The following is a 24,363-nucleotide window of genomic DNA, read 5'->3' on the forward strand; positions in this document are numbered from 1 at the left end:
TTGATCAATTCCACTTTCTGAAAATTTCTCAGTTTTAGTATCTGAGCACTAACCCTTGTCTTACTCTTTGATTAATAATTTCCAAGTCTTTTATATATCTTGCAATCTACAGTTATTATTCATACATCTGTAATTTCTGCAGTAATCTTTATCAGCTTTCAATCTCAGCTTACTTTTAAGCAATCTGATAATTTTAGCAACTTTTGACAAAGATTCTTTAACATACTTCAAAAACTACGTATTAATGCCATCCAGTTGCTTCTCTCTCTCTCTCTCTCTCTCTATATATATATATTTTTTTTTTGATATCTTTACTGAATTTTTTTAGTTCTCTCTCTCAATCTAATGAGTTCTATATGAATATCTATTTCTTTATTATTATTTTTTTTACTAAGAAATTTGGTTTATATCATTATGAACTAACAACTGTCTTTATTATACTGATAATTTGTGCTGTATTTTAATTTCCTTAATATCTTGTGGGATATTTGTCTTCTATGTTATTTTTCATTTCATTAATAAATCTAACAAAAAAAAAAATCTTTACTACAGCTTAGGTTATTTATTTATTTATTTAATTTTTTGTATATTCTTCTATTTCCTCTGGTTCTATATGTAGACTAATTTTCTTTTAAATAATTTTCTATATCTTCATTCCAAATATTTAATCCTTTTCACTATTTTTGTTTCCAGTTACTTCAGAGGCTGTCTTATAAATTTTATATATATCATAGTTTTCCATTTCTATACTTCATTTATTTTGGCTTCTTTTATGTATCATCTCTTCAACCTCCTTGGCGACAAATGAACTAGTGAAACTGTACAGCATTTTCCATTTATCAACCCACACCTTTTTTGGGGGGTAGTGCAGTTCTACCCAAGAGGAACTGAAAAAATCAGCAAGTATTCCTGCTGTAAAAGGAATACCACTAGTACCTTCAGTGGCTAGTGAAACATCACAACTCTGCTTAATGCAAACTTGAAGGGTCTGATGGCATGGCATGTTTGGTTCTGGCATCTACTTCCAATTTCCCTATAAGAGTGATGCTCTTCAAGGAGAGACTAATCATTTTAAATGCAGAACCTCCTCCATTTGTGGATATAACAGCAAAATAGTTCTAGACCAAAAAAACCTAGTTTTTTGGTTTGTAGAACTATGCACACTGGAATAAACCTGATGTAACATATCAGGAATCTTCCTAATTAGCTGCAACTACTAGCACCAGACAAAAGCCATGAAAAAATCTGGGAAATATCAAGTGGTTGCTCTTGATTTCTAAGGATCAGGTTTGGCACAAGAGTCTGTTAAGTATGCTCCATCATATCGTCTATCTTCTGAATATTTAGCGTAAATCCACTCAACAGTCTTGATGATGACAGTATACTTCACTCCTCTCTTCATTTGACAAACCACGCATGCCACAAATCAACAAACCTTTCAAATTTATCAACTTCTAAAATCTCCATTTCTGATTGTCAAATCATTTTTCAATGAGAATCTAATAACTCTATTAACCTTAATGGTAGTAAAACTTGATTCTGTCTTATTTCTCAAAAAAAAGTCCCTTCTCTTCCAGCCTTATTTTGGACAACACCCATAACTCTCGACAAGATGAGATCCTCTTCTTGGAATACCTTTAAATTCTACAATCCTTCTTTAAACACATCACAAATATCACTACCTTAGAATCTAAGAAACTAGGCTTTGCTCTTCTGCTTAAGGCATTATTGAATAGTTATTAACCTTGCAAATTACAAATTGGTCCAGCCACTGAAATGTTGTTCTCACATTGAAGGTGGTGACTATAAAATCTCCCTAAAACTATTTGACTCAACAGAAGAAAGTAATTAGGCTGATTAATTACCAATATCTCACCAATTCAGTCCGCTCCCTAACACATTGTTTCTGTGTTTGCATTTTTTTTTTATTCTTTATACAAACATTTCCAAGGTCATCATTGTTCATCAGAACTGACAATTACCCTCACCTCCTCAAAAACAGAATTTATTACATACAGTTCTATCCAAAACTCACAGAACAGTTTACCCTCTTCATTCATTTTCTAATGTCTTTTGGAAGAGCTTCCTTCTTATTTCCTAAGGAAAATAGATCTTCAAATCCAATGCAAATTTCTTCTTAACTTTTTCCCCATCCATGGTACAGCTCTCATGCACATTATGTTGCCAAAAGGACACTCCCATAGATCTGCAGTGCTTCACCTGTATGACATAGATACACATCCACAATGCCATAAAAGCTGCACAGGGGCATTAGAAATGTAGACATTCTTTGCCAGGATGAGTGGATGAAAAAAGTTGAGTCTGTTCGAATATGGTATAATAGTAAAAGCCCACAAGTTCGGTCATTCAGTCCGAGAGATTTCTGCCATATTGCACGTACCCCAGTCTACTGTCAGCGAGGTTATCGTGAAGAGGAAATGTGATGGAACCACCTCTAACGAACTCGTAGGCCCAAGAAACTGACAAATCAGGATTGGCAAACTCTCAAGCATGTTGTCACAGTATATCATCTGTCAGCATTAGTAACAATTGCAAACAACTTCCGCATGAGCTCTGGATAGATGCCAGTGACAGAACTATTCACTGGGAGGTGTTTGCCCTTGGATTTCATGGTTGTGCTACGGCTCACAATGTCATATTCTCTCTTGCTTGCTTTTATTATCTTTATCGTCAACTGTGCTGTTGTTTAATTATTAATTGCTCCTAATATGATTTTTTTGTCACTTTACTTAAGCTAACTCTACCTTAATTTTGACCCTCTTTTATCCTTTCTTAACTCTTTCCCTAGTTCCTGCTGCATGCAAGGCAGACTTTCTAATGTGTCTAACTTGTGATTAGTAGTCTGCCAAAATTCTCATTCTTCTCAATTAGACAAATTTGTTTGATTATCGACTGCTCCAGTCTAATTGAATTAATACAGTCTGAGAATTTCAGGAAAAGGAACATAGGCAAATCTTACAGCTAAATTGCATCTAATCATGCAGTTAGCTGTATCGATTCTCTATCAATTTGCACATAGGTTCGCAATGTTTTCGAGACAGTGCATTGGCAAAAGATCAGGCAAGGACATTAAACAAATACAACATGTTTATTGCTAACTAGTAAGATGTTACAAAATAATACATTCATGAAGATTTCTTCTCTTAATCATTAATATACTGAAACAGCTTAACTTAGGCACTTTGCATAACAAATGTAAAATGTAAGAGCAGTTATTCCCTTATTTCTAACCTAATTTGGATCCTTCCAATCTTTGTACATGATCATAACCATATTACCCTAGTATATTTACAACACTATGCATAATTTCACACCAACTCCTTTCTATTATCACCTACACATCTAAAATTAAAAATAAAAAAAATTGACAAAGCATGCCTACTCACAGTAACCTTTACATTTAGAGTCTAGATATATAAACAAATTTTCAGTCCAGAATTTCTAGCTTCTATTTATTTTCTTCAGGGCACAATTGTCACTTAGGTGCTCCATAGATAACTGTAGTGCTCTCTACTAGAGTTGTGGAAAGACATCCTTTCTTTGAACTTCCTACGACGACAGCTGCTTCTACCCTCACTACTCGGTCTCTTGGTCTGTATCAGGGAGAACTCACATCCACGTGGTGAGTCTTGTCCTGGAAACAGTCCAATAATATTGGGGAAATATCCCATTGACACATTCGCTATGATCTTCCATCGAGTTATTAGGAAAGAACTGCCAAAGTCTCCGTCACATCAGTGGATAATAGCCTTCTCCTTGTCCTTCCATGCATTGAAGCAGGAGCCCCATATGTACGGCCTTGTCTCCTAATAGTTGGAACTAGATCCTCCGAGAAGGGAAGTAAAAAAAAAAGAAAAAAAAAAAGAGCCTTCTGTTCCCTTAAACATCTTTCTAATCATTTGTTTCGATACTAAAGTTTCCGTGATTGCCCTGTGGTGTTATGACGTCACTTCGACTCTCTCCCTCAAACGTCTCTAATGTGAGCACCTAGTTTTGTTTGCAAGACCTTGCAAACTTTTATTTTTGCTGATTCATTTTCCTAATCTTGTTTAATCCCCTCTCTTTAGTTTTTCATACAACTTTCAACAGAAATATTTTATGTACTTCACAAGAATTTAAGGTATTAATTAAATATTATTTTAACTTCACATTTTATATTATATATACATGTGTTTGCAACCCTTGTAAAACCAAGCTCGATAAGTAACTAATTTCACTTATCATGTGAGATTTTACAAAGGTCCCGTTTTCCTCGAAAAAAATAAAAAAAATTTTTTTTTTCTCTTTTATATTTCCTTTTTCCATCGCTTTCTGGATAGGATCATCATTTCCCTTAGTTTCTTTCTGTTGGCCTCAGATTGTATCTAGATTGTATATGTCAATTTTTCTCATTGTTAACTGACCGTTGTTGTTAACGGCAGGTTTCTTATCTTAACAAGAGTTAAGAGAAGAAACCCACTGATGTTCTTGGAGAAAAAAAAGTTTTACTTTATTGGTGAAGCATGGTCCAATTGCCTAATATATGCATTTTTGCTGACTGAGAAAAGAATAAGTATGTTTCATCATATGGACTGTCTTCTGAATATTTAGTGTAAATCCAGTTGTATATTGTCTTGCTGATAACAATACACTTCACTCCTCTCATCATTTAACAAACCAAGAGATACAGAAAACAGAAAAATCATGCAGTGCAACTTAAGCTAAAGCAGGAAGAGGTAGCTACTTTGTTCGTACCCTCTTGAAATATAGAAAACTTCATGAACCCCTAGTGCAGTCCAGGATTGTTACGAAAGTCTGAATAGAGAATGTCATCTACCATGATGCTTAGTAACCGACCAGAGAGGAAACTGCATACTCAGAGTGAAAAGTAGAATGGCAATTTTCTGAAGCAGACCACTAAGTTAAACCTGATTAAATGCTCTAGAAATGTTAAGAGTAGCACAGATTTCTTCAAACTTTTGAAACTTTTCCACAGCACATACCCAGAGGTGGGTAATGTAAGCAAAGAGATCTGCTATTATCTAATGTGGCAGAACCCATACTAGTTGGTCCTCAGGTTGTGAAGTTGATGTTAATTATTATTTTATAGTGGAAAATGAAAGTAATGGGTGGAAGACTTATCTTTTTTTTTTTTTTTTTTTTTTCTGGAATGGGCTAAACAAGGGCGAGTTTGCATGGTGAGGGATAGATGTCTGGTGAATACCAGAGTAGACATGCTACAGGTTAGATGTTAGTTCCGCAGCACAACTTTTAAATAGCTACAGAAATACTATCAGAACAGAAAACTTTAGGTATCCAGGTTATTTAAATTTTCTCTGGTGTCATTCTGTCAAATGACCACAGGAAGAATATGATGTACTATTTCTGATATGGAAGGTAATTTGCCTGGGTAGTTTATGCAGGACTTAGAATAGAAGATAATACTAGAAAGACAGATGTTGGTAAAATAGTAAAAGATAGAAGCACAGACAAGAGCAGAAGTTCCTCCCAATGGCTTTTGCAAAGGCCACTGGAAGAAAGATGACTTTGAATGGGCAAAATAGTTCAAAATTAGATTTAGATTTTTGATGGCTGTTTTTCATTTATGTACTTCAGTGTAGGATGAGACTGAGGCTGGATCTCTTGTTTCACACTGAAATTCTCTGGAAATGCATCAATACATTAAATCATGGCATGGATAGCGGACAGGAATTTTGAAGAGTGGGGAATGAAGGCCTTCATATGCTAATAAGAATAATTTTATTTAATTAGCTTGAAGGAGAGTATAAACAGTAGTTTAACTGTGGAAAGGCTGTTGGAATTAGACTAAAGCAACTAAGGCTGTAGGCTACACCGTCTGTTAACTGCATGTGTTCTTATGGTGGGTTTTTCTGATACTACTGAAAGGAAGCGATGCATAATTCAAGTGTTCATTCCATTTAGCACTGTCACAGTGCCAAAGGACATGGGATTGAGAATGACAGAGAAGGGTATTAAGTGAAAGAGGAAACTACTTAAGAAAAGACTTAGGGTCTTGGAATTTGGAAGTGGAGACAATTACTTGGAAATCTGATAGATGACAATCTGCATCAGATCATTGCTTAAACAGGATCCCTATTTCACCTAAAGACATCAATGTTTGGATAGTTAATTGAAATTGCAGGGATTAGATTGGTTTTCAGATTTGAACAGTAGTAAAGACAGCAGATGAATGTAAATGAATGGAGCAATGAAACTTTAACTCTGAGAAGTCAAAGAGTATTACAGATTAAGCATTCTCTGGAAGTGCAGACTTTTGGAGGAAGGAAATCATACAGAGTGAAGTTTGAACGGTCAAAATGTATGATTTGTTATCTGATATGATAACCAACAAACATATTTCAGGTCAGTTAGAAATAGGTTGCATTCTTGACTGGTTTGGATTAGGACCATGAATTAGTGCCAGTTATCAGTTTGTCCTTGCCAAATAATCATGAATGACAAGGATGAAGAATAGTTGCCAATTGATTTCCAAAAAGATAGGACAGGTGAGTACTCTCTACTCACACTTTGAGAGGCAAAAAAAGACAAAGCCACTTATTTTTTTATAAATAAATTTTTGAAACTGTAAATTTCATCTGTATTCAACCAGGATATTGTTAAAAACAAACTACTCAGAAGCTGATATATTAATGAGATACCTTTTAGTTTGCTTGTTACATCTGATTTTGAATATCGCTTCCAACTTTTTCTTTGTTCTTGTATCCTTGTCATCTCATGTGCATTGGTTACATGTGCCCGATTTTCTCCTACTAAAACTACCTATGGGAAATTAAGAAAATTTCTATTCAGCAGGATATCCAGCACTTAGTCAATTTTATTTAGTATATGAAAAATCTCAGATGAAACAAAAATAATTTTGTATAGAAATTTATATAAATGATAACAGAAGCAAGCTATTCCTGAATGATTTTTCTGAATTAAAAGTTCACAGTATAACTGTCTCACGGTATAAAAGTATTAGTTAACATAAAGTAAACAACAAATTACATGATAACCACAGTAATGAAAGCACAGATATTTTGTACTGAAAATAACAGTACATCATCAGTGTGTAGAAACAAGCAAATCAAAGAACAGGAATACAAGGTACATACAACAATCAGTTTACCAATAAAAAACAATTGCTGCAAGCTAGAAATTAATATATTAATAAATAATATTAAAGCTATGTTTACATAAAATGAGAAATTCGATTTAGCAAGCGCTTCCAAAATAACCCAGTTTCATCCCCGTTAAAAATTTGCTGTAGCAGGTAGCCTTCCTTCCTGATTAAATCTTTGAATTTTTTCATAAACTTTTCTGCAGCCTCTTTATCTGCACCAGCAGCTTCCCCCCTGTCTGAGAACACTATGGATACCTGTTCTACCTTGGAATCTGTGAAACCAGCCTCGACTTGCTTTAAATTCCTCAGTTTTTGATCTGAGGTACTTCCTGTAGTTTTTCTTCTGCAATTCTTCAAAAATTAACCTAGCCTTCTCACAGACCATTGCCTGAGTTACTGGATCTCCCTTCATCTGTCTTTCTCTAATCCAGGTGATAAGCAGATTTTCCATACCTTCATTGATTGAAGATCTATTCTTGTCAGAAATCTTCATAGCACCAGCAGACACCCTAGCACCTATAATCTTCTCTCTCTGTTGCCACAGTTGACCTAGGAATGCCATACTCTTGAGCTACATCTGTAATTGTTCTAACGTTCCACACTTTATCTACAATTTCTTTTTTCTTCTCTATGCTCAACCAAGTGTGCTTCTTTCCTGAATTATTCCTCTGTTCACTTCACTTTGGACCCAATCTTAAATTTCACTCAAAAAAATAATAACTGCAGATGCACAAAATTTTTACTTTCTGAAAAATGCAGAATTGAAAATTAGCACAAACACCAATGCAGCCTAACAAGAAATGACAAATAACAAATGACATCACACAATTCCATGCACTGGCCCACGAAATTCAATTGTTGAATTGCAAGGCACCACTTTATTACTGTAGATTTTTATGTTTTTAGAGTATTAGTATATTTATAACATTTTTATTGTGATATTTTCGGCATGGCACCAATGCAACAAACAATGGTGGCAAAAACCACGTTGTCTGGCTGTTTCAATTTGTGGGATATTATTCAGTGCAGCATATGCAAAATGTATGCGTCGAGAAAATTGAAGAATATCTGGAAGGAAATTAAAACTGGAGAGAGAATACGTATTAAGTTTTTTAAAAGTGTGTGTCTGTTAGGTGACAAGAATGCAACAAATACCGATGATAAGATGGAAAATGATGTTAATAATGTTGAATATGTGGCTGTGGAAATAGAGGAGAACAAAATGGATATCAATAAAGAAATAGCACGCTTAAATGTTATCCTTCATAGGACAAAGCGTGGAATTGAAAAACTGCAGAAGTGGCAAGAGTTAAGAAGAGCTGAAAAAAGAAAGAACTGATTTGAAAAAACAATAAACACTGACCGAAGAAACAAACAAGAAAAACAAGTTAAGGGGAGTACTTAATGATAGTATGACAAAATCATGTTTCCTGGGCACAAAAATTCACGATATCTGCCACGCAATCCAGATGCTAAAAAGGAAAGTAGAAGGAAATATTTGTCTTGGGGTTGGTACCAATGATTTGAGAGGCGAGAAGTATTCTATGATGGAAGATGTCAAGGAGTTAGAAGAGCTGAAGAGCGAGAAGGTGAAGATTGAAAGTCTCCTACCACGCTATGATAGAGGAGAACTGACAAGGAGGGTATTGATAGCCAATGAGTCTATATGTACATTATGCAGAACAGAAAGAACGATACAGGATTTCTTTATCTGTGGTCTGTGTTTGACAGAAAGAAGCAGATGAATTGCAACCAAAAAGAATAAGAGACAGGCAGGAGGGTGGCTGTTCATTTGAAGCAATCTGGTGTGAGATTAAGACCAGTAAGACAAAATATACAGTTTGTTGCTACTATAGGCCAGAGAGTTCCACAGATGATCTGTAAGATATGCATCGCCAAATTAGTATGAGTACAGGTCGAGTAATTATAATGGGGGACTTCAACTGTGGAGTTATAGACTGGAAGGAAGGAAGATCACATGGAAGAAAGGAAATAGAATTTATACACCTGCTGAGAGATAATTACTCAAGACGGCATGTGATGGAGGGGACTAGGAGTGGGAGAGTATTAGACCTGATCATAGGATCAGAAGAGCTATCCATAACCAAGGTGACAACATTGCCTCCAATTGGTCAAAGTGAATGTGCAGTCTTAACATGGGAAATTGTAAAACATGAGGAATATTCTACCAAGAGGTATTTATGGAATTACAAGGCAGATTATTATGATATGCTTAGGAAGAACTTTAAATCTGTACCATGGCGTAAAACACTGCAGGGTAAGTATGTTAGAAGTGCATGGGATATAGTTAAGGGTCATCTAGAGGCAGCAGTATTAAATTGTATACCTAGGGTTAATCGGGTAAGAGTTAGATGGATGAGTAATATCATTAAGTGTGAGCTTAGAAAAGAGAAGAAAATGCTGTGGAAGGTGACCAGCATATATAAAGAGAAAGGTGACCAGCAAACTAATGAACAGTAGAAGGCTCAGGTAAGAAAGGTGACAAGCATCTCAAAGAAGGTAAAATCAGATTATGAAAAGAATTTAGCCGAGCAGGCCAAAGGATATCCCAAAGCGTTCTTTCATTATGTGGCAAGTAAGAGGAAGATTATGGAAGATTAACCTTAATAAGTGATGACGATCACGAGGAGACAGAAGAAGATAAAACAGTCGAGTTACTGAGTGACCGCTTTGTAAGCATATATCTCCCTAGCGAGGTTACTGTTTTAAACTATGTGACAGACACTAATGTGGGATACCAGCTATGGCTTTGCAACAGTGAGCAAGGGAGTGGCGATGCCTTTGACCAAGCTGTTTACATCTCAGCTTTGGTTTCAAGGGTTTCAGCTTTGCATAATGGAGGTTCTAAGACTACAGTAGCAAAATATAGACCAATCAGTATCTCAGGCGGGGTAGTAAAAGTACTAGAAAAATTGGTAAGAAAGAGAATTCAAGAATGGGCTGTTAAAAATATGATACTGTATAAGGGTCAGCATGGCTTTGTGAAGGGTCGGTTATGCCTTAGTAATTTACTAACTTTTTATAATAGAGTAACAGTTCAGTTGGATAAAGGAAATGACTACACAATGATTTTGCTGGATTTTTATTATTATTATTAAGAGAGACCTCCCGGCAGTCAGAGAGTCACTGAGGGAAGCCACATACACCAGCTATCATACTTATTCTCGAATTCATTCACACTGCTTACACTCAAAACATCCAATGGTAATCCACTGCCATCATGCACCACCCTATGAGAGAAAAACCTAGCCCTCACCCCCTTCTTAGTGGCATTTATCCTCAGCTACCAAGAATGTCCTCTTGTCCTTACCCCACCCTCCATAAATTGAAAAATTCCATCAATTGAAATCCTGTATGATCTTTTCAGAAATTTGTAAGTCTAAATTATATCACCCCTCTCTCCTGTTTGCTAGTGTCTGCAGTCTACAAATTCTCAACCTGTCTTCTTCATAATCAGTATTCCACAATCCTGATATCATTTTTAATACTCTCTCCAATACATCAGAATCACAACGAAACCAAGAGACCAGACCTGCGCACAATAGTCCAAGTGAGGTTTTATCAACGCCCTGTAAAGAGGCAAAATGACATCCTTATCTTTACATGTGACATTCATCTCAGCATTGCAATTATCTTTTGAGTTGTATTTGCAATCTTTGCTACATAGCCCCTGAACTTCAACTTCCTATCTACTAACACTCCAAGATCCCTAGCCTCATCAGTTTCTTCTGATCATCATCATCAGCTGTATTCTGACATACATAATACGACATTGGATATCTATTCATGCCAATGTCGTATTATATTGGCATGAATAGATATCCAATGTCGTATTATATTGGTAGGACATTGGATATTTCATGCCAAAGTGAATGTGTTTACATTTACTGACATTGAACCGACATACATTTTCCCATGCCCACAATTCCAGCCTATTGAAATCATTCTGCAAGTACTGCATATCAGCAGCATTCCTGATTACCCTTCCTATCTTTGCATCATCAGCAAATAGCTATATGTCACTTGTCAAATCCTTTCCAATATCATTAATGTACAGATTTAATAACAGTGGACCAAGCACTGATCCTTGTGGTACACCACTGGTTACCATAAATCTTGCCGACTCACCCCCCCCCCCACATACCACTTTTTGATATCTGTCAGTCAGCCATTCTCTTATCCATGCTAATATTCTATTACCCAAATCCATATTCTCCAATTTATGCAACAGTCTACCATGCCGTATTCTGTCAAAAGCCTTTGCAAAATCCAAAAGTATCATGGTGTATCCATTCCCATTGTCTAGTTCAATGGTAACATTGTTATAGAATGTGAGCAAATTGCTTAAACATGGCCATACCTTAGTATATCCATGTTGATTGTTGAAAAATAGAGATTCACTGTCAACCCATTTCTGAATGCAAGTCCTAACCAATTTTTCCAAAATCTTTATCACCACTCCTGTGATACTAATTGTTGATAGCTGGATACATCAGTCTTTGCACTACCCTTGTGCAATGGAATTATCATACATTCTTTCCATTCCTGGAATCTTTTGAGACTCATATTAAACAGCCTGATCAAAGGAATAGCCAGTTCATCAGCTTACACTCTTTTAGCACACATGCTGATATCCCATCAGTCCCTATTGCTGAATTCTTATTCAGAATTTTGCAAAGCCATTTGACAGAATATCACATAGAACACTGTTACACAAATTAGAACAAATTGGGATGGATATGACATTGGTTAACTGGATAAGAGGATGACTGCTGGACAGATATCAAGAAGTGATGTATGGAGAGACAGAATCGAGGCAAAAACAGTTGACTAGTGGTGTGCCACAAGGTTCAGTGCTGGGACCATTGCTGTTCAATTTGTACATAAATGATATAGGAAATAACCTGAAAGGAAATATTCAGTTGTTTACTGATGATGTGAAATTAGGTAGAGTAATTGTTAATCAAGGCGATGTGGAGATCTTGCAGGACGATTTAAATAGGCTGTCAGTATGGGCAAAAGTTGGATGTCAGTTTTATGTTGAGAAATGTAAAGTTAGGCACATTGGTATAAATAGATTACAAGCCATTTATCACATTGATGGCAATGTACTCCAGGAAATATATGAAGCTAGAGATTTAGGGGTGGTGGTAGACTGAAAGTTAAAGTTTAGAGGACATACTCCTAAGATTGCACATAAGATTACTTGGCTAGTGAAGAACAGATGAACAAGTAGAGATAGAAAGTTGTAATTTCTCTTTATATGGTCTTGATATGCCCACATCTGGATTACTGTGCTCAAGTCTGGTTCTTTGGATTTCTTGGGGATGTTGAAGTGGTGAAGAGGATTCAGAGGTGAGTGACCAAGATGGTGAGTGGCCTGTGTCCTACGAGGATAGATTGAAGGTGTATGTGTGTGGATTGCAGAAGTTCATTGATAAGAGAAAAAGAGATATAATGGAAACATTTAAGTTGCAACAGTCTAAGACAGATGAGGGGAAACGTTTCAGCATTTGGCTAGAGGGAGGACCAGAACATGGGGTCATCCCTGGAAGCTGAATAAAGGTGTGGTCAGTAGGGATGTGAGGACTAGGTTTTTTTGCTTGGAGAGTGGTGAATGAGTGGAATGGGTTGCCACAGTCAGTTGCGAGTGCTTTTTCTATTAATGGGTTCAAGGAGAGGTATGGTATATTGTGTGGATAGATTAGGTCTCCCGCTATGAGTCTTCAGACTCCATGGAGGTGTATAATAATAATTAAAGAACAAAGATTAAAGTCATTTAAAAAATGCTACAATTATATGGTGTAAAAGAGACATTATACAAAGGATTCATACTGGGTAATAAAATTCATCACTTCCCAACTAAAGATATTTAGCAAACATTCCTGTTCACAGCACTATCTACTTGGCCAATGAAGCCATCATATTTAAAGAATATTATCTTACTCTAATATCACCACTTGATTTAATTAAATCAAAAATCCTACAAGAAGTGTCTTGAAAAACAGCAAGATGTGAATTGCTTTTATTATAGCATTTCTCATTAAAATTTGTAAATCTGCATCCAAGGAAGGTTATAATACTCATAGTACACTACTGTCACAGGTGGGTTACAAGCTAGAAAATCTGGAAACCATGCTCTACAGACAAAAGATGGAACTTTTCAAGATGAAACTTTTCAAGATGAAGCAGGTAATCAAATTCTCTTATCACCTAATGATATTAATTAACATCATTCCCAAGATGGGAATTGAACTCATTGTTGGCTGGAGAAGAAATATATTATACACTTGGCCAATTTTTGTATAATGGCATATTTTCATGTTTGAATTTTCTACCTTTTGCGCTTTGTAACCAGCTGCTTTATGTGACAAATTTTATTTCCAATAAACAAATGCCTTCATACTCATGTTTGCTCATATCGTAAACCATGGCATTTTGTTAGTAGTAAATAAATTTTTATGACTTCCCTAAAAATTTGAAGTATGAATTTTTCTTCAGTATATTCTTGTGCCTTGTCTAATGTCTGTTCTAAGAAATAAGAGAAATTTGTAATGTAAGAAAAGTTTACAGGATTTGTCTGGTTTCACAATCTTTCTCCTACAATGCTATAAACAAATGGCAGATAGTGATATATCACTCTAAATATTCTAATTCCTGGCTAAATATTGTTGGAACATTATGCATTAAAATTATTTCATTCAAGAGTGCATTTCATTATAACAATAATTTAACAGAGTTAAATAATTTATTTTCTAATATCATAGAACAAAAAAATGGAATGATAAGTTTTATGTAAATAGTTAACATAAATTACCGTATTAGCCGGCGTATAAGATGCACTTTTTTTCTTTGAAAATAGGTCTGAAAAAAGGGTTCGTCTTATACACAGATACGCAGTTTTTTTATTATATTCATTTCTGGAAATTTTCTCTGTTCTGAGTTGCACAATTTCTTTATTGCTTCCTTGCGGTGTGTGTGTGGGAGAGCATTACAGTTACATAGAGCAGGGTTTCTCAAACTTCAGGCATCCGCGTTCATATGATTGGTGTGGTATTAACAAAAGATCGTGCTACTAAATGACAAAGACAAGCCGACAGTTGATTTGAAAAGCTAATTCTCTTCAACTGAATTCCTTATATAATATCTGAAACAGATTCACTATATAACTAAGATGAAAAGCCAAAACGGCTATTTTTTTCTGGCGAGGTTGATATAAGTTAAGGGGATAAAAATCCCTTATTGTTTTTCAGCCAGTAAGCGAAACTAAGATCGAAAACTACGATCTGTAACGTTTCATGCCGACGAACTGTCAGCGTATCCAAGCGTAAGTGACCACTTGGTAGTGCCACACCACGGCAACTCGTTGCAAAGGTGGCGCAAGCTCCCTCACTGTTCTTGATATTTTCTCATAATGTAAAACACACAGCTCTTAAGAGATGTAGTACTGTTTAACATTATGAGGAGAGGTCACTAAGAGGTCACTACTCAGAACAGTGAGGGATCTTGCTCCACCTTTGCAACGAGTTGCCGTGGTGTGGCACTACCAAGTGGTCACTTACGCTTGGATACGCTGACAGTTCGTCGGCATGAAACGTTACAGATCGTAGTTTTCGATCTTAGTTTCGCTTACTGGCTGAAAAACAATAAGGGATTTTTATCCCCTTAACTTACATTCACTATATATTTCTTCGTTTTAACATGTTCACTCAAACAAAACCATATGTTGCACCAGCAACATATGATTTTGCTTGAGTCATACAGCATTTTCTGTGGGAGGGGGACATGCGATTCATTAGCCGTTTTTATCCCAGTTGTCTCTAATTGCACTGTTTGTTGAGAAACATTTTGCACAGCCTGCAGATGTCTCTGTACCTTATTCAGTGATACAATAGGAACGTTTTTACGATCTCGAACTTCACGGATACATTGAATTTTATTCTATGCGTTAATGATGCATAGCTGAAAATTGCCATGGACCCTCTGAAGACCTTTCACATACCCCCAGGGGTACGCTTACCACACTTTGAGAAACACTGACGTAGAGTTCAGTAGATTCGCATGCGCTGTCATCGACGATCACAGCTGTGTCCTGTTTGTTTAAACTTTCCAATTGTTGTCACAGTTGTGAACAGTGATAAATTTTTGCCATTAAATTTTCTCTAAATTTCTTGGCAAATTATGGCTGAAAAACGTCGGCATTGCTACAATATTGCATGCAAGCTATGTGTGATTGCGTATGCTAAAGAACATGAAAACAGGGCTGCAGAGAGGCATTTCAGACCACCCCAACTGAGAAAATGATAAGAACTTGGCAGAATCAGGAAGAGGATTTAAAAAAGCAACTTGCAGTAAACATAACCTATGAAGTGGAACTGCAAAATGGCCAGAACTTAAGGCAAAACTGAATACTTGGATTTTAGACCACAGAAAAGCAGGACTTTCAGTGTCTACAAAAATGATTATTCATCAAGCGAAAGCGATAGCCACTAACAGAGGGATTGCCAACTTTACTGGATCAACATCATGGTGTTCAAGATTCATGAAGAGAAACCAACTATGTATGCGGACTAAAACAAAAATATCACAAAAGATGCCAGCTGAATATGAAGAAAAAATGAGTGAATTTCATCAGTTCGTCATTAACGCAAGGAAACAAGAAAATTTTGAACTTGCGCAAATAGGAAACACCGACTTTTGATGTGCCCTCAAACAAAACTGTAGATTCCAAGGGCACTAAAAGTGTTACTATTAAAACTTCAGGGCACGAAAAAACTCACTACATGGTTGTTTTATCCTGCTGTGCTGATGGGACAAAATTGCTGCCACTATTGATTTTTAAAAGGAAGACGCTACACAAAGAAAAATTGCTTAAAGGAGTGTTTGTACATGTTCACGCAAAAGGCTGGATGGATGGAGGAGGAGGAATGAAGTTATGGATAGATAAAATTTGGTCTAGGTGCCCTGGTGGATTGTTGAAGAAGCCTCCCATGTTAGTATGGGATCAGTTTCGTTCTCATAGAACAGACAATGTTACAAATAAACTCAAGGAATTGAAAACTCAGCTGTAATTCCAGAAGGTCTAACTAGTCAGCTTCAACCTTTAGATGTCTGTATTAATAAACCATTTAAGGGATTTATGAAGGAGAAGTGGAGCAGTGGATGCAGTCTTCAGATTTTGAGGTTATGCCATCAGGAAGAAGGAAAAGGCCCAGCATTTAGCAAGTTTGTGAGTGGGCCAAAGCATCATGGGATACTGTAAAAACTGAGACAGTAGTTAAATCATTTAAGAAGTGTGGAATTAGTAATGCACTGGATGGTACAGAGGTCAATTTGTTGTATGAGGACTCAGATTCTGATTTAGAAGAGGTTTCAAGTGTCTCTTCATTTAGCTCTGGAGATGAATTTCTGGGTTTTTATGATTAAAAGGTGGGTACTCTTTCCTAGTTTGAAAGTAGACTTACTTATTACTTTATATTTGAAATACTGTAAATTCATTATAATATTCAGTGATAAAGTTGTTTTTTTTCCTAAAAAATGTGTAAAAAAAAAGAGGGTGCGTCCTATATGCCGGCAAATACGGTATTTATTTTGAATATATATTAAGAAATATGAACCAAGAAAGAAATCTGACCACCTCAATATAAAAGGGTAATTCAACCTTAAAAAAAAAAAAATTTTGCATCATGAGATAGAAGTCTTTTTTTTTTTTTTTCAAACAAAGGACATGGTCCAATCATTCTTCTGACTGCACTAAGTAGGTTCTCAACCATTTTCAGGTGAGAAGTGTTTTTCACTTTGTTCCCAATATCCAATAAATAAAAAAAAAGTTTGTTTTTACACAGGATGGTTTCATCATGTAAGAAGACACTGACACAGGCTAGTTCTGCTGACTTCACTTTCTAATGAAGTAGGTAAGAAAATGTGACCAATTTACAGGACTTGTAAAAGATCAAGTAATTTATTAATATATATGTCAATAAAAGAGCTGTAAATTGATGTCACATTTTTATATGCAAAGTGCCGTTTATATATTTTACTATAACTCAGTTGCAAGGACAATGCAACACTGGCCCTTCACATGGAAAGACTTTAATTTGGTAGAATGCAATAAAGCTTTATAAGCAACTTTTTCAACTGACAGCAAGTTAGATGGCCTCAGATGGAGGTAGCAGGATATTTCTTCCACAAAACAGATAAAATGGCTGGAGTATATAATTAACTAAAGTTTGTATATACTAACCTTGGTCTTAAAAGATGATACAGTGCCCTTGTTTTGTTTTTCTGAAAAGTGGGAAAAGGTAATTTATGCGAATGTTCAGAATTCAGTGAATAATTTACTAATCAAAGGAAGTAATGAAATAAAATACTTACCTCTCCACCATGCCCACTTTCATCATCACTAGTTGGGAGTGGATCTTCTGACATTCTAGATGCTACTTTAACAGTCTTAGGAATATCAATATTTCTTCATGTGCTGAGTCCATATCTGTCTTTCTAGTAAGGAATGTTCATTGTTTGCTGAATGTTTTACTATTATGCTAAATATGTTAAATCATTCTGATCAAAATTTGCTATTTAATAAATATACTGCACAAAGAAGTGTGACAATTTTGGAGACTACAACTGTCATGATGCAAATGATGTGATATTAAAATATCCACTGGTATTAATAATTTATTATTAAGCATCATGCAGTGCATGATGCTTTATAATAAAGATTTTAAATTACACAAACTGTTCTTTACACAGAATTAACCACTCTATTGGCCATGACATATGTGGCCATCGTGAAAACTGTGGATGTAAACTGTACCACTAATAATGAAATATCAGTGATATATCATTAAAATAACATGGATACAAAGTTTAATATGGAGATATATTTCATCTGCCATGGCCAGTTGAGTAGTTAAGGAAATAAACATTTCAAACATTAAGATGTTTACTTTTCCTGAACAATTTTACTACAAGAAAGGATGCCAAATGATATATCCTTTCATGATGTTAACTGGACACCTCAATGGAATTCAAGGATTAATTATGAGAATCCTCTACCCATATAGTACTTATCACATCTTTTTTGAACTTATATTACTGAAGAACCACTACCTTGCAAAAGTAAGTAAATGCAATTGACTCTCAACCATAGCAAACTTATAGGGACCAGAGACTCAGTTTGTTATAATGGACAGTTTACTATAGTGAATTTTTCTTAACATAGCATTGTAACTATGGAGCTTTGGTCAGGATTTTCAGTTGTTTAATATAGTGGGTGAGTTTGTTATGGTGGTGTTTGCTACAGGGAGACTAATAGACCCTAGGTATTTACTTACTGTAAGTTTTTTCCCCCTCTCCATCAGATTAAGCAATACTATACCTAATAAGAAACTATATCCTTCTTTTCATTTAAGAGGAATTAGAGCAAGTAAAGGCTTCAAAAACTAGGACATAAATATTTCTATTATTACAAAAAATTTAATCCATCATTAGAAATTTTACACCAAGCTAAAACAATAAAATGGATCATGTTAAAATCAAAAGTGTGGTTGAATTAGAAAAATTTCTAATTGTTGATTAATTTCTGTAATTGAAATGTTTCAATTTAGTTTACTCCAGATTAAGAAAATTACGAGTCACATACAAATGTGACTTCATGACATTTCCTGGGTGGTGCATGTGCACAAACATACACGCATGCATGCATACGTGCACACACTATCGTTAACAAGTCTTCTGAGTTGAAAGGTGGAGCTATAGTAAGCTAAGTCGGCTAGAATCAATATGAATGAAAAAAAAATATTCATCAGCAAGCATAATATATTACTCAACAAAAAAAAATTCAACTAACAAATCTAAAAGCTCGGCATATGAAAATATGCAAGTGTGTACACAATATAGTATACTTAACAGGAACTTTGTTTTTACTCTTATTTTATAAAAGTGTGATCAAACACTAGTTTGCACACATTAAAAATCTTCATAACTAAACTACTTGTATATAGCAGCAGCTGACTTAATATCAAGTGTCCTTTGTATAATGCAGTACAATATATTATAGGAAGTCAATGATTAGTCTGGTTTTGAGTTTTACTAAGCCCTCATCAACAAGAGCAGACATTTTTGTATACAAAAATGTGATTTCTGTCACTAAGTTAGCTCTCAATATCTTCAGAGGTCTGGTTCATAATTAAGATAAAGAAGCTGATTTACTAACAGATAACACATCAGTTTTGTATATCACATATTCTTTCTTTTCAAAATAGCGTAATTATTTCTGCGAGCAATTAAATGTCTGCAAAACATTCTCAGTTTGCTCTTAGATATCCATCATCATTTTAAAACCAAACAGATGAAACATAAGTTTAAAATTATTTCAGAGGGTTCGAGAATAAACCTTTGGAAGAAGTTGCACTCTGGATTGCACTACTTAAGACATGGACTCCACGTCTTTTAATAGGGTCCATGGATATTTAATATCCTCATTATATATTACCAATCTTGCAAAACTGAAGCTTTCTAGGTGCTATATCTTGGTATCAATTTGTTACTTTTCAATTTCACCTAATGTTTTGTATAACTTGCCATAAACATTTTCTTTAATGATGCAATCAATTATTTTCATACACAGAAATGCAATGAGCTTTATAGTCCTATTCCCTCGGCCATACGGCTGGTGAGGGTAGCTATATGCTAATATACTAGGGAGATGATCATGAATAAGGTGGTTTCCCATTGCCTTCCTTGCAGTAGTATATTTTATGCAGTGGTGTAGCTAAAGCTTTTGCCGCCCGGGGCAGTCCCTGAGTTTGCTGCCCCTCTCATTACACCAAAAATACTGCAAAAAGTCAAAACGACGTATAGGGAAATAAATTAAAACACTATGTTTATTTTTGAAGTAAAACTTTAATTTCAACATTCTAAAATATTATTTTTCTTGCTTTTCTTGATTTTGCTGTTAGCAAAATCGTCAATGACATTGTTGAAGTCTATTTCATAGTAATGTAGGTAATTCTTAATCAGTTTTATTTAGAAAAACTCCTCTCACAACTAGCAACACTTACTGCAATTGTGAGGAAATTTTGCTGTAGTATTACAATAGGTGGAACTGAGTTCTCTAGACTGTTTTAGAATTAATTTCAAAAGTTCAAAAATGTTCAAAGTGCCGCCCGGGGCAGACTGCCCTCCCCCCCCCACCTCTAGCTATGTCTCTGATTTTATGACTGTAGCCACGTGTGTTCATGGGACCAATTTGCCTCTTTTGAGGGATGAAAAATCCAAGTTACTGGAGGAAAAAATCTTCCACCTCCAGTTAACTCACCTTTAGTTGAAAGAGATCAGATAAAGGTCCCTCACATCACTGACAGGAATCGAACCCAGGTCTTTCCAACCAAAGGGCTTCATCTATACTAACTGAGCTACGGAAGCTTAGCATTATAGTAAAACTGCAAAATTATACATTTAGTGGCCACTTTAATTAGGAACACCTTCCCATTTAGGAAAAATGGAGAGGTATTCCTAAAAAAATGGCCCAGATCTTTCCAACCAAAGGGCTTCATCTATACTAACTGAGCTATGGAGTCTTAGCATTATAGTAAAACTGCAAAATTATACATTTAGTGGCCACTTTAATTAGGAACACCTTCCAATTTAGGAAAAATGGAGAGGCATTCCTAAAAAAATGACCACAGCACAAGATGCAATGCTGAAAGTAGAGTTCTTGTGAGAATACACATGCCTTTTTTGCCTCTTGCAATTTTGCACCCAAGGTTGCGAAGTTCTAATTCTGCTTCTTTTCTCAGGATTCCACTAATACCAATCCTTCATTTTGAATCCATTAAAAATAAAGTGTAAATCAACTGCAAAAAAATTAAATTAAAATATAAATAATTATAAACCAAACATTTAAAAAGTTAAGAATCCATTTTTTTGTGTTTTAAGTGAAACGCACAGAAACATTACCTTTCTACTGTATGCAAAACACTTAATACACATAAGAACTTCCACAAGCAAAAACTGAGTTGTCGCAAAGCATGATGCAAATATCAGTACTGGAGGTATTACATGGCTAAGTGAACAAGGTTAGGTATTAGTTTGGGACTTTGTAACTACTCAAAGTTTGGCTGTGACTATGGGTGGGAGAAATATACTGGATTGGATCATTATTATATCATTCGCACCCACAAAGGATTGGAAACTTATGGTTGGGCTAAGAGTTAAATAAGATAATATCTAGCTGATAAGATAATATTTCTATCCAGATATTATCTATAAGATATAGAGATACCTAGACTGGCCTGGTTGACTAAGTGGTTAGTGTATCTGCTCTCCAACCAACAGACTGTGGGTTCGAATCCTGCTGTGGGGGATGGATGTTTGCGATTGTCTTTAGCTTGGTGATAAATTTCATCGCCCAGCATGAGATCACCACTCCGTTTATTGGAAGCCTGAAGTGGCATGAAAAGTTCCATGTTTGGCCTCTAGAGTGAAGTTTCCAGGCAACTGGTAAAAAAAAAATTTTTTAATACAAATATGTGGAATCTCTATTCGCAAATGTACCTCTCAAAGAAACTTTACAATTACTTACTGACATCTTCCCACAGAAAATTATTTGGATTTGTAATGCACTCCGGATATTTCTTGTGTCAAAACAAATTCTACAACCAAGTAGAAGGTACTGCCATGGGAAGTCCACTTTCCCTTGCTCCAGCCAACTTTTATTTGGAGCATTTAAAAGACATCCTTTTTTCATTTATATATATCCTCAACTTTCATCTTGAGTTAGATATATAGATGACATTTTTGCAATATGGCCTCACAACAGAGATTCCTTACCTTCCTTTTTAGTCAAAATCAATACTTTACACCCTTGTATCAAGTTCACCATGGAAATTGAAAAAGACAACAAATGATCCTTTTTTAGACATCCTTTTCATCCGCTCACCTCAGGTAATTTAACAACATCTATTAACAGAAAACCCACTTTTACCGGACGTTACATTCTCAAACAATCTGCTCATCATCCTTCTGAAAAGACAGGAATATCATAAAATGTTTAAATCTGTTTAAATCCTACAAGCCAAACCAAAGCAACAAAGACTCAAAACGTAGAGTTCCAATCCTATATATCACGGAATTTCAGAACCAATTTCAAGAATTCTGAAGAAATATGATCTAACAGTTACTTATATTCCTATCAATAAAATATCCACCTATTTCCCATTGTCTAAAGATAAACGCTCAACTATGTCTCTTCCTGGTATATACCTAGTTCCATGTGACTGCCATCTTTCTAACTTTGGACAAACCGGATGCTCTATAGAAAAAAGAATACAAGAACATTAATCTTATATTCTTCACAACAAATCCAATAAGTCTGGCTTGGATTTGTTGTGAAGGTTCTACCCACGGAACCTTTCTCCTTAAGAGCTAACTATAAACGGGACTGTAGATAATCTAGAATCTTAAATCTAATGTAACAGTTGTCATGGTAAAAAATAGGACATCATTGTTACTGTAAGAAAGCTATCTAGATGAAAGAATGTTTCTCCCATGTTATCTTAAATAGAATTTAGCTTTGATGTAATTTCTAAATATTTCATTAATTTTATCTGCTTTTTTTTTTTTTTTTTTTTTTTTTTTTTATACTAGAGGTCATGCCAGTAGAATAACTGGTGATCAAATCATTGTTTCTTTAGCTTACTGTGTGAAATGTAACTCAGCTTGTCCTTGTATATTTGTATATACTCCAGATGATGACCTTAATATGAAGGCCGAAACATTGGGGAATTAAAATAGTTATTTATAACACAGTTGTAAAGTCCATAATTTCTAAAATGAATACGTTAATGGTTTTATTTTTCTTTAACTTATTTTATAATGGGATAGCCATTGTAAGTATGGGCAGTTTTAAGTCATTGACTGACTGTATTATAATAAGATACAAAGTTCATATGATATGCCAGACTTTATGTGCCTTAAGCTATGGTAAATATTACTGCTTTATTCGGTGAATACTAGCTAAATTATTGCTTTCTATATCTTCTTCTTCTTCTTGGCTTCCAGCATTAGGCAACTGTTTGCCTGTAACATTTTGAAGGGTTTAAAAAGTCTTCTGCCCATCTCCTCCTGAGCCTTCCTCTTGATCGGTGTCTCTTTCGTTTATATTTCCCAGCAATATTTGGCCATCTGTCTTCATTCATTCTTTCTATAGTTTGTGATGTCTTCTGTTATGCTAATTATGGATAACTATTTTCTTATTTCTTATCTTGTCTATTCTTTTATAGCTTGCAAATGGTCTTAGGAACTTCATTTCTGCAACTTCAACTTGTCTTTTATCTCATTCTCCCCAAGTAAATGTTTCACTGCCATATTTCAAAATTGGTTTGGCTATTATTTTATATAGTTTTATTTGGGTTGTTCTAGACATCTGTTTACTGAAATGTCTATTCAAAGTTACAATGACTGCTAGGGAATGTTTGCTTCTTATATGCAATGTCGATTTCTCCATTTGGGCTTATGTAATTTCCTAGATATTTCAATTTGTTCACTTGTTCTATTACTTTGTTGTGGATGACTAGTTTACCACGTATTGAACAAAACAATTGTTCTATTGTTTTGTTCAATACGTGCAGATTTTTCTGTAATTGGTATTTGTAATATGTATTTTTGCTGAAAACTTCATTTTCAGCAAAAATAACTTGATCGTCAGCATACAAAAGACTGGTTAATTCTTTATTTCCTATTTCAATTCCTATGATTTTGTTTTCCCTCCATTCTCTTGAAATTTTTTCCACATATATATATATATATATTTTTTTTTTTTTTTTTTTTTTAACTTGGTTACACTTGTAAATTAAAGATGCCAAGAAATTATATATATATATATATATATATACACACACACACACACACACACACACACATACTGAAGAGTATTGGTGATAATCCACTTCTTTGAATGAGACCTTTATTGGTTTTAATTTTTTCGGTTGTTTCGTTATTAATTTTAATATAGCTTTCTTCCATTATATTTGCTATTGCTTTTGTGGTTTGAGCTGGAGCTTTCAATTCATACAGTATATTGATTAATTTTGTTCTGTTGATTTGATCATATGCTTTCTCATAATCTAGGAAGGTCATATATGTTGGCAGATTCAATTCTGTTTTCTATAATTTGTTTGAGTGTAAATATGGGA

At 35.0% G+C, this 24,363-nt stretch overlaps 1 protein-coding gene across 4 annotated transcripts in view; it reads right to left on the reverse strand.

The window, feature by feature from the left end:
* LOC150107208 (uncharacterized) overlaps positions 1–24,363 on the reverse strand; it is a 351,505-nt gene that overhangs the window by 283,651 nt on the left and 43,491 nt on the right. For 3 of the 4 annotated variants that reach the window (XM_090391065.1, XM_090391062.1, XM_090391064.1), the window contains 2 exons: positions 17,540–17,662; positions 6,681–6,801 (listed from right to left, as the gene is read on the reverse strand). In XM_090391065.1, the coding sequence (XP_090247191.1) occupies positions 6,681–6,801; positions 17,540–17,593 (175 nt within the window). In that variant the 5' untranslated portion in view covers positions 17,594–17,662. The remainder of the gene's footprint in view (positions 1–6,680; positions 6,802–17,539; positions 17,663–24,363) is intronic. The other variant, XM_090391063.1, reaches the window with a different exon arrangement.

Source organism: Typopeltis vanoorti, chromosome 4 (genome assembly GCF_054136105.1).
Source record: "Typopeltis vanoorti isolate ZY-2024b chromosome 4, IOZ_Tvanoo_1.0, whole genome shotgun sequence".
Lineage (NCBI taxonomy): Eukaryota > Metazoa > Arthropoda > Arachnida > Uropygi > Thelyphonidae > Typopeltis > Typopeltis vanoorti.